Here is a 21,538-nt window from a genome sequence, read left to right on the forward strand (position 1 = left end):
CCTCCCCCTCCCTCCCCCCTCAGAATTTAATCAATTGCTCATATGTGCTAGGCAAGTGCTCTACCACTGAGCCATAACCCAGCCCTTATGGGGTGACTTTTCACTGTAATTGTGTACTTTCAAGTACAAAATTATTTAAGATTAAGAAATCCAATTTGTTTTTATTTTGTGCTTCTTGTTTTTGCGTCATCCAAAATCTCAAAGATTTACATCTAGTTTTTCTTCTAAGAGAGCTTAAGTTCTTTAGATTTTTAATCTATTTAGAGTTAACTTTTGTATATCATAGAGAGGGGGACCAACTTCATTCTTTTGCAGTGAGTTCTTCAACTGTTGAATTCTTCCTAGTTGTTTTGAATAATCAAAATAATATTCTAGATTCCTTGAATTTTCATATGAATTTTTTAGGATTTTTATGGGGCTTGCACTGCTGATCAATTTGAGGACTCTTCCATCTTAACAATGTCTTCCAATCCATGGACATGCATATCTTTCCATTTATTTAAGTCATTAATATTTTTCATCAAGTTATAGTCAGTTTATAAGTCTTACATTACTTTTTTTTTAACTTCATTCCTAAGCATTGTATTCTTTTTATGTGAATGTAAAGGGCATAATTTTAAAAAAATATTTTTGTTTTTCTTTTTAGTTGTATACAGTGTGTTTTGGTATCTCATACATACATGGAGTATAACTTCCTGTTTTTGTGGTTGTACATGGAGTTACATTGATTGTGTATTTATATAAGAACATAGGAAAGTTATGTCCAGTTCATTCTTCTTTCCTATTTCCATCCCCACTCCATTCTTTTCATTCCCTTTTGTCGAGTCCAATTAGCTTCTCTTCTTCCCCTGTCCTCTCCGCTTATTGTGAGTTAGCATCTACATATCAGAGAGAACATTCAGCCTTTGGTTTTTTTTGGGATTGGCTTATTTCACTTAGAATGACAGTTTCCAGTTCCATTCATTTACTGGCAAATGCCATAATTTCATTCTTCTTTATGGCTGAGTAATATTCCATTGTGTGTATATACTATCTTTTCTTTATCCATCTGTTGAAGGGCATCTAGGTTGGTTCCATAGCTTAACTGTTGTGAACTGAGGTGCTATAAACATTGATGTGGCTGCATCACTAAAGTATGCTGATTTTAAGTCCTTTGGGTATATGCCGAGGAGTGGGATAACTGGATCAAATGATGTTTCTATTACAAGTTTTCTGAGGACTCTCCGTACTGCTTTCCAGAGTGGTTGCACCAACTTGCAATCCCACCAGCAATGTATGTACCTTATTCCCTACATCCTTGCCAACACTTATTGTTAACTTGTATTTTTTATAGTTTTACCATTCTGACTAGAGTGAGATGAAATATCAATGTAGTTTTATTTTGCATTTCTTGAATTGCTAGTGATGAACATTTTTCATACATTTGTTGACTGATCGTATTTCTTCTTCTGTGAAGTGTCTGTTCAGTTCCTTAGCCCATTTATTGACTGAGTTTTTTTGTTGTGTGTGTGTGTGTGTGTGTGTTGCGTCCCCTGTATATCCTGAAGATTAATGCTCTTATCTGAGGTTCAGGTGGCAGAGATTTTCCCCTATTCTGTAGGTTCTTCCTTCATGTTCTATTATTGTTTCCTTTGCTGTGAAGAAGTTTTTTAGTTTGACACCATACAATTTATTGATTTCTTTTTAATTTTTTTAGTTGTAGATGGACACAGTACCTTTATTTTATTTATTTATTTGTATGTGGTGCTGAGGATCAAACCCAGTGCCTTACAAACATACTAAACAAGTGCTCTACTACTGAGCTACAATCCTAGCCCCCCATTTATTTTTTTCTTGATTTTACTTCTCAAGCTTTGGAAGTCTTATTGAGGAATTCTGTTCCTAAGCCAACATGATAGAGATTAGGGTCTCTGGTCTAATGCCGAGGTCCTTGATCCCCTCCCCCACTTTTTTTTTTGGCACCAGCAATTGAACTCAGGGGGCACTCAGCCACTGAGCTACATCCCCAGCCCTATTTTGTATTTTATTTAAAGACAGGGTCTCACTAAGTTGCTTAGCACCTCACCATTGCTGAAGGTGGCTTTGAACTCAGGATCCTCCAGCCTCAGCCTCCTGAGCTTCTGGGATTACAGACTTGTGCCACCACAACCTGGTCCCTTGATCCACTTCTGAGTTTTGTGCAGGGTGAGAGATAGGGGTTTAATTTCATTTTGCTATATGTGGATTTCCAGTTTTCCCAGCACCATTTTTTGAAAAGGCTTATTTTTTCTCCAAGTATGTTTATGGTGCCTTTGTCTAGTATGAGATAACTGTATTCATGTGAGTTTCTCTTCTGTTCTGAACCATTGGTCTTCATGTCTGTTTTGGTGCTAAAACCATGCCATTTTGTTGCTATAGCTATGTAGTATAATTTAAGGTCTGGTATTGTGGTGCCTCCTGCTTTACTTTTCTCCCTGAGGATTGCTTTGGCCATCCTGGGTCTCTTATTTTTCCAAATGAATTTCAAGACTGCCTTTTCTATTTCTATAAAGAATGTCATTGGAATTTTAGTAGGAACTGCATTGAATCTATAGCTCTTTTGATATGGCTGTATTAATAGCAATATTGTTGGCAAGTGTCAAGACAACCCAGTTGGCTAAAATCTTAATATTTTTTCATTCTTGCAGCTTAGTAACAGTCTCTTAAATTCTTTTACAAAACAAACTTAAAATCCTCCTATATTTTTCACAGTGCCTTTGGTAGTAGGTTAGGTTTAGGTAGTAGGTAGTAGTGTTAAGTTTCCCCTCAGATATATATTCTTCCCCTCTAGAATATATTCATTTTTTTTCTTCTGTGTGACACTCATTGCCTTATTGCCTTACTTCTCTTGCCTTCAGTGCTCTAAGAGCCTGATGGCTCCACTAACAGCATTTTTAGGGCTTATTTCAACATTTCTGTAATGGTATCTGCCTAGAATGTTGTATGATTTTTCAGAGTTTCTGCATTTATTAAAAATACCTTATTTCTAGGAATTATGTAACAGGAGGAAAGGAAAGTGTTATAGGCGAGGATTTATTACATTTTCATGTAGTTAAATTTATTTTAGACTGTGATCACTGATTGCTCTCAGCTTTGGGGAAATTGACTTAATTCAATCCAAAACATCAGACTTTTTAACTTAGATGCTCCTAAAAATTCTAACTATAAGCTGGACCCATATATTGATCAATCTAGTAGACAGTGCACTCTCTTTCCAATAAAAAGGCTTCCTGGGAAAACTGCACTTGTGTTACAAGAATTTTGAAGTATATATACTATTACTGGTATAGAAAGAGGAGGGGAGATTTTTTTTTTTTTTCAGTGTATGATTGTAATTTATACTTGCCATTGGAGTGGAACAATTTCGGGTAGCATAGAAAAGAATAAAGAAACAAGTAAAACCAAAAATCCCATTACTTAGAGGTAAAAGCATCGTTTAATAGATATGCTTTCAGACTTCATAGATAGAAGTGTTTAATTTTTGAAGTGGGATTGTACTATATGAGTCTTTTTTGGTAACATTCTGTTTTCCTGTATCATTTGTACACATCTTTTTGTGGTAATGTAGATCTTTGTTACTTTCTATAATTGCATTGCATAGATTTATCTAATTATTCAGTCAAATTCACATGGATTTTAAAAGACATTTTTAACAACTTGATTATATTTTTTATACTATGGGAAAGTACCTTTAAATACATTGGAGTAGAACTCTTGAGATTAACTAAAGGCTAACATTCACATTAAAATTTATATGTACCTTATTAATTAAGTCTAATTTCATTTAGACTTTGTTCTTCACCTTTGTGATTCATCTCACAAGTAATTATATACCTATACTGTCCTATTCATTAAGCAAACACATATGTAGCATTTTGAAGAACTTCTGTATGCTGAGCCTTCAGTTTGGTAGCATACATGGTGAATGAGTTTATCAGTAGAAAATCTGGGTTCTTGTTCCATTAGTAAGTGCTCTACCACTTAATAAATGTTATTTGGGCCCAGTCATGTAAAAACTGGGTTTCACTTGTCTGAAAGGCTACCTTTCCTTCTGTTTTGAGAATTGAAACAAATAGGTTACAGTGTTTGGCATTATGTATATATTCAATAAAAGGTTGACTTAGGAAATGAAGGTGTGGAGATTGGAGAATGTAGATTAGCAATCTGGAGAACACGTCTAAAGCATCCATCAGGCTTAAAATGCTTTTCAGAATTAAAAAAAAAAAAACCTCATACATTTACAATAATGATATAGTTTATAGTTGCTTGCGAAATTACAAGAATTTGTATTGGGCATTTAAAGTGTTTTTAGAAAGGCTCTGCTCAAAAGAGACTAGTATGAATAAAAGTGTTTACACCTCTCTCTTCCCCAAAATCTAGATCTATAAAGGGGATTATTTAAAAAAAAAAAAAACTTTAAGATGTTGATGGACCTTTTTTTTATTCATTTATTTATATGTGGTGCTGAGAATTGAACCCAGTGCTTCACACTTGCTAAGCAAGCATTCTACCACTGAGCCACAACCTCAGCCCTAAAGGGGATTATTTTACATCTAAGCTAAAATTATATTTGGTACAGATGAATACTAGTGATAAAACCTCATTGATCTGGATCCATTGAGGGGAATTTGAATGTAGAACTGAGGTGTGTCTTTGTGCTATGATTCATGTTAGTTTCTGAAGGGAAAAGAGAAATTAGATGACTAATGTCTTTTATGAATTATTAAACTGAAATCCAGGAGGGGAGGAATTTTTTACCCAAAGCTACGTGATTGCAGAGCTTACTAGGATGTAAGCTTACTAGCCCTGTCCCTTTAGGTTTCCTAGATGCCTATGTGAGTCTCTGGAATCACAGTACTGATTTTTTTTTCTCCTTCTGTGTTCATTTATAGAATGCACAGATTAGATAACTAATTCTTATCTAGTCTTCAAGCCTCTTTGAATAGTCTCTGGTTAGACATTAATAGTCTCTGGTTAGACATAATTAATGGTCTAAAGCCAGTGATTTCATAATCATTTTTTAAAACAATGATCAGGAATAGTGAATACCTCTGCATTTGTTTTAGGTTCTCATCAATAATGATTCTGAAGATTAATGAATATTTTTGAGCACTTCGAGTACCATTTTTATAAAGTGGCATTTGTTCATATTAAAATAGATTTGAGGTATGCCTTAACTGCTGATTCATTTAGGCTGTCAACTTTTATGTACCCAATAATAGTGAAAGCTTAGATATGAGTTTTAAAATCCTTTTGTCTGTGGTTACAGTGTAACACAGAAGATCATTAACCTAGAAGTTAATCCTAAATTTGAAAAAATTTTTAATGCACTTACTATTTAAATTACCTAGATAAGAAAAGTGATAGTGATTATGGTGATACCAATAACAACAACAAATAACAGCCCTGACATTAAGAATTTATTGTATGCTGATGACCTACATTAAGTGCTTTATATTATTAATGAAAAAATTCACTATCTAACTAAATCACACCTCAGTGAGATCATTTTATTTATTTATGTATTTATTTTTGGCAGTGCTGGGGATTGAACCCAGGGCCTCACGCATGCCGGGCAAATGCTGTACCACTGAGCCACAATCCCTGCCCATCATTTCTATTTTTATACACTATTTTTTTTTAAGGTAAAGAGGCTCAGGTATAGAGGATTTTAGTGACTTGCGTGAGGTTATGAAGCCACTGTTGGAGTCAAGGAGATCCAGTTCTTGAACCTAAATTCTGTGTTTGTTACACACAAACCACGATTATGGCATTTCTGGAGACCTTCATAGCCAAGAATGATCTTTTGGGTTAGGGTACAGGGGATTGAAGCCAGGTATACTTTACCACTGAGCTATATCCCTGATTCCTTTTTTTAAAAAAAAAATATTTACTTTTGGTACTGGGGATTGAATCCAGGGACACTGTACATCTAAGCTACTACCCCTAGTCCTTTTATTTATTTTGAGACAGGATCTCACTGAGTTATTGAAGCTGGCCTCAAATTTTTGGTCCTTCTGTCTTTAGCTCTCAAGCTGCTGGAATTATAGGCATGTGTCACCATGTCCAGCAAGAATTATCTTACCAAGGGCCCTCTTGGTAAGACAGCCTCTTTAACAGTGCTAGGGAAAAAAATGATAATAATTATCAGAACCACTGCTGTTATAAATTAGCCCTGTCCCTTCAGGTTTCCTAGATCCCTATGCATTTTTAAAGACCAGCTGAGTTTCTCTTTATTTCAGTGTTTTAAAATTTCTTCCAGTTTTTTCTGTTCCTAAGTTCTCATCACAATGCAGTTCTTTGTTTTATTATGCCTTTATTGACTTGTTTTTACATATCTTACCATCTTTTCCAGGCTTGTACCATTCTAGAGTTGGATAGGCCTTTAAGAAAAGTCCATTTTCCCATTGTCAGGTTTTCTAACTTATTCTAGTTAGTTGAGTTTCTTGAACAGTATCATCTCAGTGTTTGCCGAATTTTAGGAAAGAATTAACATTGCTATTACCTTTTTATTATTCATAATGTCATTTTGACAACATAGACTACTTCAAGTTCTGGTCAGTCTTGGACATGCTATTGTATTGGTACAATAGGAAAAACTAGTTGCATACATCAAAACTGAAGTAGATGTTTTAGGCAGGGTCAGTTACAAACCAGTTGAGGAAGGCTTAAAATCAAAAGTCTGAAACTTTTTTTTTTTTTTTTTTTTTTAATGCTATAAACTGCTGCTCTGTGCTAAAACAGAGTGATGGGCACTTAAAATACCCAGGGTCATACACATGGTAGGAATGCTTTCTACCACTGAGCTACACCTCCAGCCCCAATTAAAATATCTGAAATCAGTACTTGTGATGTATACTCACAGGAATTAAGGACTTTGTAATGATAATCCAATATTTTATAGTTCACATAAATAGTTTTCTCTACAAAACTGCTGTTAACAGTAGGGCTGGGGATGTGGCTCAAGCGGTAGTGCGCTCACCTGGCATGCACGGGGTGCTGGGTTATATCCTCAGCACCACATAAAAAAATAAAATAAAGATGTTGTGTCCACCAAAACTACTCTTAAGAGTAAAGGGAAGCCATATATACCTGGGATACCTAGGGATCAAAGCCAGAGCAGTCCCTAAAAATGTGTTTGTTTTTAATGTCACTCCTTTCATTTTAAAATTAACAGGTATTAAAAATTGTACTCAAGTGTATCTGAATTCATTTTACTGTAAAAATGCTAATTGATCAAATTGTTATGTGCATGTATGAATGTCACAGTGAATCCCACTATTGTGTGTAATCATAAAGATAATAAATCAGAAAAAAATTTTTCTTCTAGTTACAATCCAGAGGGGGATGGTTTCATTAGCCTGTGAATTCAAGAGTCTGTTGCACAGTGCAGAATTATCCTTGGGTTGAGCTAACCCGATCTAGAGACCACAAGCATATAGTGTTGTTTGATCCTAATAGTGGGCCTGTGACCGTGGTCCAAGAGATGACTTGCTAAGTTAGGCTTTGTCTGACTCCTTACTATTAATAAACATTATATAACAGTGTAACAAATGTAGGTTTTCTTTGACTCCAAAATTTTTATGCCATTCAAAAAAAAAAAAAAAGTAGCTTTTTAGTTATCTAAAGGTGGTTTCCCCTTCTTTTGCTCTGTAGGAAACTTTGTTAATGATAGTTAGATTGAGTTATAATTTTTAAGGTTCTCAAAGAGGGATCATAAAAAGAAGAGCTGTAGATCTCAGAAGAGTAGATTTAAATAAGGGTTCAGTTTCATTCAGTTTCTCAACATCTTTTGAATTAGTGATTCTACAGTTTTGTATCACTGAAATTTCTCATTTTAGTACTTCTTAACATTTTTCTATTATTTGAATATATATCATGTATTGTATGAAGAAGAAGACCTCAGTAGTAACCTCTTATTTTGCATAAGAAGTCTGCTGGGCCTCATACATTTGAAATCTTTTTTGGAAGAGAGTACCAAGGATTGAACTCAAGGGCACTCAGCCACTGAGACACATCCCCAGCCCTATTTTGTATTTTATTTAGAGACAGGGTCTCACTGAGTTGTGTACCACCATACTCAGCGCCTTTTTTATATTTTTGTAGGTAGAGTTAATATAAGTGTGCAAAATCCAAATGGATAAAATAATGTTCTCATTTAAAATTTCTTTTTCCATTTTAGTTGTTGACCTCCTCTACTGGAGAGACATTAAGAAGACTGGAGTAGTGTTTGGTGCCAGCTTATTCCTGCTGCTTTCATTGACAGTATTCAGCATTGTGAGTGTAACAGCCTACATTGCCTTGGCCCTGCTCTCTGTGACTATCAGCTTTAGGATATATAAGGGTGTGATCCAAGCTATCCAGAAATCAGATGAAGGCCACCCATTCAGGTGAGATGTCTGGAAAAATGAGGCATACGTTGTCAACTATGTAAATAGGATCAATATTAATACTTTAGTCTACTACCACCTGTAGATTTCAGGCATGTGTGTTCTTTACTGCTTAAAGGTAATCGCATACTCTAAAAGCACTTGTTTTTTTTTTTTTTGAGATTTCCTAAAGGTTACATTGAAAGACTTATGGTGAAAAAGACTTGGTGTAAGCATGATTAGCTAAAAACTCTACTTGTTAGGAAGTCTACTTTAATGGAAAGTGTATCCTTTAACATGATTATTATGGGTAAGGGTTATATTTTCTTTATTGCTATTTTTTATACTCTGATATAATACTGATTTTTCATAACCTTTGCTTACCCTTTCATAGCCATATCTTTTCTTACCATTCCTTCTCTATTTGGTTTCTTCTCCTCATTCCCCAAGGCATTACTTATTTTTATTTTTTGGAGAGTTTCTTTTTTCAGCATCTCCTTGTTGAGTATCAACTATTAATCTTATGCCCTTATTTTCACAAGTCCAACCTAACATTATATATCTAGTTACTATTGAAACACTTCTTTTTTTAAAAAAATATTTATTTTTTAGTTATAGGTGGATACAGGCTCAAACCCAGTGCCTCATGCATGGTAGGCGAACGCTCTACCTCTGAGCCACAACCCCAGCCCTTGAAACACTTCTTGACTCGAGTATTTTGTTCTCAGTTGATACTCCACATTTTCACTCACTTTTTAAGTTGAGATACAACTCAGGTATTATAAAATTCAGTGGTGTTAATTCTTATTTTATTTATTTTGGTACTAGGGATTGAACCGATGGCCTTGTGAATGCTAGGCAAGAGTTTTGCCATTGAACTACATCCCCAGGCGTCAGTAGTGGTTTTTAATGTATTTGGAGTTATATAATCATCACCATCTAATTCCAGAACATATTCATCACCCTAAAAAGAAACTTCATATTTATTAGCAATCAATCCCCAAGTACCCCTTTTATAACTATTAACTCATGTGTCTTTAAATTTTTTTCTTCAAAGTTGTTAACCTATATCAGCAACACCACTATCATTTTGGTTTTTAAGATCCCAGTTTTGATATTATCTTTGTTTTTGTCTCATGTAAGGAAGATTACTAAATTTTTCATTTCCTGCTACTCCCTCAGTTCAAAACAGGAGTCTGAAAACCATAGCCATGTCCAAATCCAGTCTGTGGGCTATTTTTATAAAAGTTTTATTGTTACACCACCATTGTTCATTTATTTAGTTGGTTTCATTCATACTAAAATAGCAGAGTTTCAGTAGTTGTGATAGACACACATATGGAGTACAAGGCCTAAAATACTGTTGGCCCTTTACAGAAGATCTGCCTACCTCTGGTTAGACTCCTCTAACAGATTGACTTCTGATTACCTCAGATTATTTTAATTCTTAGGGATGTTGTTAGGTTAATTTTTTGAAAATACTGCTTTTATCATGTTTTTAGGCACAGGACTCTTACCTTCACTATATGCTGAACTTCAGATATTTTGTTACATTTATCCATCCCTTGTGGGTTTTTGTGCCCATTTTTGTGTTTTCACTTTTTTTTAAATATTTTTTTAGTTTTACATGGGCACAATATCTTTATTTATTTTTATGTGGTACTGAGGATCAAACCTTGTGCCTCACATATGCAAGGCAAGTGCTCTGCCACTGAGCCACAACCTCAGCCCTCATGTTGTCATTCTATATTCCCCAGTGTTCCACTGTATCATACTTTTTATTTGATTCTGATTTAAGACCCAGTTCTTTGAAGATTTCCCTAATCTTGACCCAAAAAGACCTGAGAATTCCTTTTCTAATGTATTGACTGTGGCTTTGAAATGTTCTTTTAATTGTTTTATACCTGGACAAGATTTTTTTTAAAATAGGTTTTGAGCATTTAAAAACTATTTTGGTGCTGGGCATGGTGGCACACTCGTAATCCCAGTGAGTTGGAAGGCTGAGGCAGGAGGATCACAAGTTTAAGGCCAGTCTCAACAACTTAGAGAGACCAAAAAACAAGTTAGTGAGACCCTTTCTCAAAATTAAAAAGGGGCCAGGGATGTGGCTTAGTGGTTAAGCACCCCTGGGTGTAATCCCCCATACAAATAATAATAACAATAACAACAAGAAGAAAATTTAAAAAATAAAAACTATTTTGGTCCTGGTAGGATAGTACAAACTGGTAATCCCGGCTGCTGAGGAGGATAAGGCAGGAGGAGGATGGCAAGTTCCAGACCAGCCTGGGCAATTTAATGAGACTATGTCTCAGAAATTTAAAAGGACTGGGAATGTAGCTCAGTTGTAAAGTACTTGCCTAGCATTCACAGGCCCTGGGTTCAGTCACCAGTACTGGGGAAGAAACAAAACAAACAGAAAGGCAATCTAATTTAGCAAAATAAGTATCTTTTGGGTATGAATGAGTATGTATGTACCTATCTAATATTAGTGGGTAAACTTAAATTGATTTTTAAACATTGAAAGCAGAGACGTACTAATTTTTTTTTGCTAATTGTACAGACCAGTAATTTGTTTTACTACAGCTTTCTTTTACTAATGAAGTAATGATGCTATATGAGTTTGAGGTGTGAGACCAAATCTGATTGAATGGCTTCTGCTACCTGCTTTTATAAATGGATGTTGTTTTATTGGAACATAACCATGCTCGTTAATTTAGTGGGTTTCATACTATGTGTCTGGTCTTTTCTGTACATATTTAATTTTTGTGATAACTCTGTAGAATATATGGTATAACTCCATTTTACAAAGGGGGGAGACAGTTAAAATTTGGTAACTTGAAACTGCAGCTTTAGAATGGCAGAGCCGTATTATATCACAAATCATTAGTGAGTATGATTTTTAATTAGTTAAATGGAAGAATGTAAAAATGTTGCCAAGCCACAACTTTTGAATTAACTTTTATGCCTTGTTTGATTTTAAAGATTTTTGGAAAAGACTAATTATTTCTTTATATTCTTATTAAAAACACTTGATTCTTAGTTCGAAGTGTTTTTGTAGTTGTCATAAATTCAGTTGACATGGCCCCCAATTTAAGCCTACTGGACAACTTTTCCTAGTTCCCTAGTCACACAAGTGAAGATACCTATGGCATTGCATTAATATCACACAAATGCCAGTTAAACTAATGTAAATGCAAGATGCATTGATGGACAGTACTGTTTTGGTCAGGTAACTTGTTTTCAGCAAGAACTAGCAGCACTGGTACAAAGAAGCAGTAATCCAGCCAACGTTATATCAGCCAATTTTCTATATTGCTCAAAGATGTGTAAATTACTGGTAGTTTAAAGTTTGATATGACTTTTTGAGAGTTTTAACTTGATTATTAATAAATATCAATGGTTTAACAGTGTTCCAAACCATTGTACTAGTAAAAAGTCATTTTTAAATTGTACTCAACAGTTCATATGCTAGTAGGAAAAATATGCAAATATATGCATGTCTATAATTCAGGGATGGTTATAGTAGATACAGGTAGGACTAATACAGAAGAAGGACTTGTTCAGGGTACACAGGTCTTATGGAATCAAGTATTAGATGAGGCTTCCTGTTTGCTGGGATATGAGATGAGTCTGTCTAATTGGATAAGCATCCTGGGTTGGGAAAACAGCACGATAACCCAAAGACATTAAGGTTAAAACATATTTAGTATATTGGTTGCAACACATAGTGTAGTGGGAAGAAAGTTTGGAAAGACAATGTTGGCTCTTTGACTGAAATGTTAGAGCCATATAATCACAGAATGTTTGAGCCTGAAGGAACCTAGAAAGGTCTACTCCTCTAATTTCCTGAGTTTGAATCTGACCAAGTGAAGTTAAGTGCCTTTTGCAAGTTTATGTAGCAAGGTTGTAGCAAGTATCCTAAACTCCGACTGAAATAGCACTCTGTGGATAGCTTGCTCAAATAAGGCTAATCTGGCTGGGCTGATAATAAAGATTAGGCTGGAGACCACTCGGAGACTGGTTTGGATACTGATAAGAGTATTTCAGTTTGTTAGTAGAGTGATGACACTATAAATAAAAACAAGGAGACATATTTGAGGCATATTGCAGAAACGAAACTATGGGACAAGAAGTTGTCTCAGAGAACTATTATTTCCAGTTGTAAACAACTGGCTTCCCAGATGGTGGGGAAGTGATAAGGAGGGACTAGATATGGAACTACATCCAACAGATAGGAAGAAACATGTAGCACTTCTGATTGGGTTCCACTTATCCAAGATAAAAAGACTTCTTTGAAACATAGCACACGAAACAGTTTCTTGCATTCCTGTAGACTTGACTCCTCCTACTTCTTAGAGTTGTGGTCGTCGTGTTTTTTTTTTTTTTTTTGGTACCAGGGATTGAACCCAGGAGTTTTATTTATATTTTATTAGAAATAGGATCTTGCTGAGTTGCTCAGGGATTTTCTAAATTGCTGAGGCTGGATTTCAACTTGGAATTCTCCTGCCTCAGCTTCCCGAGTCACTGGGATTACAGGCGTGTGTCACCACGCCTTGCTTATAGTGATCTTCTTGAATTTAATAATTCCAGCCCTATTGGTATAAATTAGGGCAGTTAGATGGACAGTAAATACCGTTTTACAATCTGGTACTTAACATTTGTGGGAGTTTCCCATAAAGAATAGGCCAAGAGAATGTAGAATTTGGAAACAAATAGGATCTTTGATAGGAAAATTTGTTGACAAAATGATATTCAGTTTTAAAAAATCAAACCCAGGGGCTAGGGATATAGCTCAGTTGGTAAAGTGCTTGCTTTGCATGCACAAGGTCCTGGGTTCAATCGCCAGCACCACCACCAAAAAAAAAAAAAAAAAAAAAAAAAAAAAAAAAAATCAAACCCATACTAATAAGTACCATTTACTGAGTTACTTTTTGTGCTCAATTGTGTTAAGCATTTTTATTCACTGAATCTTCATCATGACAATCTCATTTTTAAATGTAAAGTTTGGGACGATCAAATAAACACTAAAGTTACATAGCCAAATAAGTGGCAGAGCTTGATTCAAGCTCAGATTGGTCTGATAGTGTATGTATATTATGCTTAATGTGCAAACAATAGGCTTTTTTGGGGGGAGGGGGTGGTACATGGAGAGTACTGTCTTTCTGTATTTTGGTCAGGTAGCTTATCTTTGAACCAAGACCTTGCACATGCCTCAAATTTTTGGTTCTCCTCCCTATCTGTGATTATAGATATACATGACCACCAAGTCTAGTCTAGTAGGATATTTTATTAATCTTCTTTTACAGACATATAATTGCTATTGATGTTGAAGACAAATCCCTCCAGTCAGTGACAATTGTGTGTTTTGCTTTCTAGGGCTTATTTGGAATCTGATGTTGCTATATCTGAGGAATTGATACAGAAATACAGTAATTCTGCTCTTGGTCATGTGAACTGCACGATAAAAGAACTTAGACGCCTCTTCTTAGTTGATGATTTAGTTGATTCTCTAAAGGTAAATTTATTTTGCTTTTCATTTTTGACATACCAAAATTTAATATCAAGAATTGAGTATAAAATTGTTTTTCTGTATTCAAATAAATGATTCAGATATAATGAAATCACATTAGTGTGAACTTATGTTTTAAAATGTAGTATCTAATCACGTTTTGAGTGGAAGAAGGTGCTATTTATTTTTCAAATAACTTCATAGTTTGGGAAATTATATGAATTAAGAGTGGGGGGAAAAAAGTTGGATTTTGATTAAAAATAAAGATTGTCTAGGGGCCAGGGTTGTGGCTTAGTGGTTGAGCACTTGCTTAGCATGTGTGAGGCACTGGGTTCAATCAATCCCTGGCATCACATTAAAAAAATAAATAAATAAAATAAAGGTATTGTGTCCATCTACAACTAAAAGTATTTTAAAAGATTGATTGTATTAGATTTTAAAGAGTTTAGCACCTAGTCTTTTAGTTTTTATGGGATTTATACATGCACATAAGGTACTTCATATCTTGAATTCTTTCTTCAAGTGTTTATTCTAGAAAATATTTAATATTCTATTATGCCTCAGCTAATTTTGGTAGAATTGCTGGAAATTTGTCTTTAGTTATTGGATCTTGCTACATAGCATGTTAAGAATCTCATCTTACAAATAAATTTTCCCAAAGTTATGACTTTACTTGAAACAATTAAACCACAATCATATAACTTGAACCCCCCAATACTGAAATCATTAATGTTTCCTTCACATAGAACATGTCATTTGTGGTTTGTTTGCTGTGTGCCAATAACTCTGCTTAAAACAGACTAAATCCTTTTTGATCTAAGCCTGAGTAGAAATGTTGTATGCTGCTAATTCTTTTATTTTCAAGAGAAATGCTCCAGTTTACAGTTTTACCATGCAATTCATAATGTTGGACCAGTAGGCTTGGGGCTTTAGATTCAGAACAATTTCTGAAGTGTTCAGGATAGTTTTAAATGCTTAAATGTGCTTTTTTTTTTTTTAAATAAACATTTTAGCTTTCATAAACTTGTAGATGATACATTATTTTTAGCTATGTGCTTCTCTTATTTTAGACTTGAAACCTAAGTAACTAATGATATCAACAGTAAATTACTTGGTTTTCTTTTATCACACATTGTCTCTTTTGTTTAGAATGGTTGCATTTAGTAATGTTTTGAAATGATCTGATGTCAGTCTGTAAATAAAAAGATCACAGTTATGTCATTTACCATGTTTGATTAATTAGTTTCAAAACAGAATTAAAATATTTTGGAGTTAAATACAATGAAACTTTGTACACTTAGTCTAGAAGAAATTGATGCCTATCAAAGTGATATTTGCTGTACATGGTTTAACTGTTGGGGTAGAACGTGGGTAAAAAATCATTGAGGAGGTACTGGTTCAGTTTAAGGTGGAGGGTTTGTGGGTAGGAATTGACTAAGAAGAAACACTGTTATAAACAGCAGAACTTTAAATAGCAGAGGTCCATCTCTGAATTTGGTTGGGGAAAGGTGACTTCAAACAATGTCATCATGAAGCATGAGAGAGGTGACATAGCCATTGTCTTTATAGGCCTTGTTTGCCCAATATAATTAGTAAATGCCGCTATATGTCTGTAATTTAGTGTTTTTCTTGAGGGGAGAGGCATTCTTGGAAGAACACTATTTAAAAACCAAGTAAATAAATTGATCAGAAAATGAATTTTATATATTCCAGTTTTTATAAGTTTGAGAGTAAAGTTTCCATGTGTCTTTAGTTAAAAGAAAACTTACTTGATCTTTCGGAGAAAGTGTATTGTCATCTATTACACAGTCCTATCTGTAGACAGTTATATAGGCATGGGAATATTTGTCAAAGGGAAGGGGAAATGAGAGAATGGTAGGGGAAGGCTGATTTAGACACTTATAAAGACTTTTAAATCTGTTTTGTAAAGATATTTGAAAATAGAATATGAGGAAGTTTCATGAGTAAACTGCATGGGATAGTTTCTTTTTTGCTGTTAAATATAATTTTAAAATTTCTTTTGAAAATTGTCTTTTTTTAAAAAGCAATTATTTCCAGGTGTGGTGGGCATAGTTGTAATCCCAGTTTACCCTAGTAGGCCAAGGCTTGGGAGGATTGCACGTTCTATGATAGCTTAGCAAATTTAGCAAGACCCTCTCTTGGGGTGGGGGTAGGCGGGGAGAGGTTAAAAGGGTTGGGTGTGTACCTTACAGTACACTACTTCTGGGTACAATCCCAAGTACTGGGGGAAAAACACAACAACTAAACACTCAAGTTGATAAAGTCTTGCATTGGGTGTATTGAATGACATTGCTAATTTAAAATGACCGATTTATTTTCTGAAAGTCTTATTTTTATGACATTTTTGTACATTTCTAAAGCATTCTTTTTTTTTAATTGAAGAAAAAAGATTTACATGAATTGTACTTTGCTAACTTTTTTTTGAAAAGAGAAAATAAGAAAATTATGTTTTTAGGCAAGCCAAGAGCTCAAGGAAAGCTGCTTGATGACTTACCCAGAAAGTGATTCATTTAGGACTCAATAATAGTTGGTTTATTATGTTAGCACATAAAGTTAACCTGGCATTAGGTCTCAATCTGTTGAGATAAAAGTATAAGGTGGGGTATCTGTTTTTTTCTCACCATGCAAAGACAATGGTAATTTAAGTGCACAAAGGGACTTCCTTGATGAATTTTGTAATTCTACTACACAAGAATTTATTTAAACCTTTTCTTGCTACTGTTTTTGTATGTGAATAGTACAGATTCTGTTTCCACTGAATAAGGGTAATATTATATAAATACAGAATTCTTGCTTAAGAAAGTCGAGGGAAAACTTACTAGCACTCTTGCCTCTTTACAGAAATGATTGATGGTATTCTTTTCTAGAGAGATTTCCTGGGTACTTGCCTTCTGTACATGGCCATACTTATCAGAATTTTTGTTTATGAGAGCATTTTAAAAAGTAAATTATTTTACTTCTGGGAGTAGACACAATTACTTTTTGCTTTTTAGCCATAACAACTGGTAAAAGTAATATTCTTTTACCCTAAAGCAAACAAAATTTTATTTTACTGATTTATTTTAGACTGACTTATTTTTGCTTCCTTATAGTCACATTTTAAATCTGAGGAAAGTTTGCTAATAAATAGTTCTGGTCTCTCTAGTTTCTAGATGAACTTGTGATCTTGTTAATAATACTAATTTAAAAATTCATATACCAGCTTTTGATTGGAATTCCTTTGATTTAGTATGATTCCTAAGTAAGAAAATGGAAACCATCCTAATTTCTAGAAAATATAGTGGAAATTTATTTAGAAAATATATATTGTATCAAGCCCTGTGGCTTAGATAAAATAATAGCTTTTAAACAAAAATTTGAAAGCAGTTTCTCTAACTCATTGCCTTGATAAATGCAAGACATTTTGGCTTTCTCAAATTTATATGACCTACATTTTTAGATTCTGGGTCACAGTTACCACTTCTGTTTGAAATCTTCCTCAGAAATTAAATTCTTACTAGCATGTGAGACTTTTTCATACTTTCTCTCCCCAGCAATATGAGGGAAGAGGCTGTTCTTTTAAGTGTGATCAAAGAAATAATTGCAGGCTCATCAGTTCTAAGACCTGACATTAATTTGTAGGCATTACTGTGCTTGGGAACAGGTTTCTTGGTGGTTGACTTTGAGCACATAAAAATGTGTTTTGTAGATTTCTTCTTTAAAATTGTGTGATAGTTCCATTTGTTTTACCCCTTTGAAATTAGCTACAAGCTTCGAAGTCCTAGAAAAGATTTTGAGTGTCCAGAGGTTGAACATTAATTCATTTTCTAGTTGAACAGTATAGGAAAAATCACTGGCAAAATATTTATTCTTACAGTTCAGTAGAACTTAGTTCAAACATTTAATAGTATAAAATTTTACTGCAGCTAAATGTTTTGACCAGACCCCAGAATTTGTTTTAAAAGTTATATTTCTTAAAGTGGGTATGTTCCATTAATTGCCTCTCATAAAGTTGATGGAAATAAATATTGAAGGGACAAGGAGGAATGTCCTTCAGTAATAAGTTGAGAGAGCTGTGCATGTGTTCCCATCCCAGAGTCTAATGTATATATAGTCAGTCTGTGAGAAGTTGGAAAGAGATTGGATAACTTTTTGACCTAGTGATATTTGTCAAATTTTGTGAGATTTAAATGGTATGGTAGTTGGAACAAATTTAAACCACCCATTTCCTGTGATTAATCTGTGTTGGAATCTTTGATAAGGAATCTATTTAAAACAATGGTTCTCAGTCTTGGCTGCACATTGGGATCACCTGGGGACTTATAAAATTAAAAAATAACTGGGAAAATGGCAGGGCAGAGGGTCCCATCCCCTGAAACTGATTTTCTCTAGGTGTACTGCCTGGAGAATCACTGTTTTGGCAATAGCTCTAAACCTGGATTATTCCCCCAACCAACCCCCATTTTAAAATGATGATAAGTCTTTACTGGGCTCTGCTTTGGGGCCAATTGAGGGAAGTTACATGCTTTATTTGAAAGCCCAAATTCCAAGAAGTCATCTAATAGTTTTACAATAAACCAAGACTAGATATTTTCTGCACAGGTTCTTATGTTTCTGTAATGTGGCTTTGGATGATAAAGATTATACCTTTCAATGAAATATTTTTGTTAAAATTGTATGAAAATTTCTAGCTGTAGCTGACTGATATGCAATTGTAATGTTCTAGGTATAATCTTCAATCTGAAAGCAAGTAAAAGGCCTGAGCTCCAGAAATAGTTGACCCAAAAGAATGTTAAAATCTAGCCCTTGGGCATTTATGCTGCTGTTAAGGTACACAATTTTGACAATTTTCTGTGAGATTTCTTTGACTCACAGAAAAATTAAAAGGGAAATACACTGCCAATGTAGAGACAAATACTAATGAATAAGTCTGAAGTTTCATAAAAGGCCAAATAATTTTTAGTGTTTAAGAATGAAGAAAGTTTCGAAATTGTCAGAATTGCCAAAGCAATATCTGAAATTATTAACATCTCCTTCCTCCATTTTCTTTAAAAATTCCCTCTCCCCCCATTTGAGACATCATAACTTTGCAGACCTCTTAATCATTTGTGTGATACATAGTTAATTACTTTACTCCCACAGAAGAAAGGCTGTCCTTGCCCTTTTTCAGTGTTTCTTATTTCTTAGATCTTCATCTTTGCATATTTCACCTCTGCTCAAAGGAGAGGTGAGCTTTGACTTCCAGTTAATGCTTATTTGGCTATAATGTTGCAAAGTATTTGCAATAGAATGGCCTAGAGTCGATTGTTCAAAATACTTTTTTTTTTTTTTGTCTTCCTTTCTTTTTGCTACCAGGGATTGAACTCAGAGACACTCAACCACTGAGCCACATCCCCAGCCCTATTTTGTATTTTATTTAAAGACAGGGTCTCCACTGAGTTGTTTATCAGCATCTCGCTGTTGCTTAGGCTGGCTTTGAACTCGCAATCCTCTTGCCTCAGCCTTCCAAGCCACTGGGATTACAAGTGTGTGTCATCGCACCAGCTCCATGCTTCTTTAAAGTTGTGTTTATTGGTGTTAAGGTGGTGATTCAGGGTGGAGCGCTTGCCTCGCACATGAAGCACTGGGTTTTGTCCTCACACCACATAAAATAAAGGTATTGTGTTTATCTACAACTAAAAAAAGTTTGTGTTCATTGAGTTTTTTTTTTCCCTGCCTCATTATGGTACTATGTACATTTGTTATGGATTCTCACTAATAACTGGTTACTCTGTAGGTGACTTATAGAAGAGCAGGTTCTGGAATTGGATATACTGGAGATCACTGAGATCACTATGACCTAGCTAACTTTTTTTTCTTTTTTTTTGGGGGGGGGTGTAGATGGACACAACACAATGCCTTTATTTTTATGTAGTTCTGAGAATCGAACCTGGGTCCCGCTCATGCTAGGAGAGCGCTCTACCGCTGAGTCACAATCCCAGCCCTAGCTAACAACTTTCTTAATCTTTCTGCCCTGTCTTTTCTAGAAAGATAACAACACTATTTAATGTTTGGGCTAATTATGATAACTGACCAATGCATATAAAACACATCAACTATCTTAAAAAAATGTTTAGAAAAAAGTTAGTCACTTTTGTTATTATGTAACAGTTCCAGTAATTATGCAGATGGTAGAATGCTAATTCTTAAGTGAGACCTCCTTTTTCTTGTCTATTGTTTTTGTTTTGGGAAGAGAGAGAGTTATTAAATTTTCTCCAAATGTAGCTATAACATTTACAACTTCTGTGATAGCATATAAAAATGTATATTTCTGGCTTTTTTTTCTTACAATGGGAAAATTTGGCAACATTGGCCTAGAACACTTGGGTATCCATCCCCAGTTATGGAGCTGGGTTGTGGGTGCTCCTTGATAAGGACAGTGCATATGCTCTCTCATCCAGCTTTCCTTGTGCAGCCCAAGGACTGCAGGACTTTTGAGGCCTGCCTCTGTTCCTTGCCTCTGGATAGCCTGGCTCTTAACATGTCCTCAAAATGGCAAATAACATTTATAGATGACCTAGGTGGGAAGTCTTGAGCTTCTCTCCTTGTGGAGTTGGAGTGCAGCCTGGTCAGTGTCAGTAACTGTGATGATCAAATTGGTAGCATGCACATGCTAAAAATAAGCCCTATCTGAATTCTGTCATGGTAAAGTTATCTGTATTGCTAAAATAATTTCTTCTAAAATGTGGAAGGTTGATTTTTTTTCTCTTTAGACTAATGGATTGTGGTGGATGAAAACAGCTCTCTAGGTGTATAGTAACTTGCCCAGGTAAAAAATAATAATCAGAATACAGAATAATCAATGTAGATGGTTGCTAACAACTTTCCCTATCACATAGTTGTCCTTTAAACCTTTCTACTGTCTCAGAAGCTATCTAAGAACAGGGAGGCATTTTTATTATTTTCAGTTGACAGATGAATGCCTGATTTTCTTACTTAAATAGTAGTTAAATTCAGTTTGTAGGTGTTATCAAAGTGTTACTTCTGGTAGAACTGACAGTTTGTAGAGGAATCCAATGGGCCTTCCTAACCTGAAGTGTGTTCACTCAGATTTGAACACCTTAATGGTCAGTACCCAACTCATAGTAGGCAGCTTTTGTTGAATGAATGGATATGTTACGAAAGATAATATTTTAGATCAAAGGTTAGAAACTAGTGTCTCTTCAGCCCAATATCTAGTTTTGTACAGCCTGGGAGCTAAGAATGGTGGCTCAGAGCCACCATTAAGAGGTTGTTAAAAGAACAACAATACAAAGAATATGAATTAGAGACCCTAAAATGCCCATAAAACCTGAAGTTTTTACTGCCTGGCTCTTTAAGGAAAAAGTTTGCTGATTCCTGGTTTATAATCTAAATGCTAACTATTCTCCTTTTCATTTATACTGTGTTAGATGCACACCAGAATAATCAATGTAGATGGTGGCATCATTGTGATATGTTTGTCACCTACTTAAACAGGTCAGAGTGATTGCCAGATGCTTTGGATTAGGAAGCACAGTTAATTGCAGATGATGAATATTTGATAAAATTCAGACTAACTTGTGCTTATAAGTTTTCAAGAGCTATTTTTGAACATGTCATTGAACCTTTGTATTATATGATG

The 21,538-nt window shown here is 34.8% G+C and overlaps 1 protein-coding gene across 4 annotated transcripts in view; it reads left to right on the forward strand.

Moving 5' to 3' along the window:
* Positions 1-21,538, forward strand: part of Rtn4 (reticulon 4) — a 65,753-nt gene that overhangs the window by 40,806 nt on the left and 3,409 nt on the right. For all 4 annotated transcript variants that reach the window (XM_048804340.1, XM_048804342.1, XM_048804341.1 and 1 more), the window contains 2 exons: positions 8,201-8,408; positions 13,764-13,902. In XM_048804340.1, coding sequence (XP_048660297.1) covers positions 8,201-8,408; positions 13,764-13,902 — 347 coding nt within the window. The remainder of the gene's footprint in view (positions 1-8,200; positions 8,409-13,763; positions 13,903-21,538) is intronic.

Source organism: Marmota marmota, unplaced genomic scaffold, assembly GCF_001458135.2.
Source record: "Marmota marmota marmota unplaced genomic scaffold, marMar, whole genome shotgun sequence".
Taxonomy (NCBI): Eukaryota; Metazoa; Chordata; class Mammalia; order Rodentia; family Sciuridae; genus Marmota; species Marmota marmota.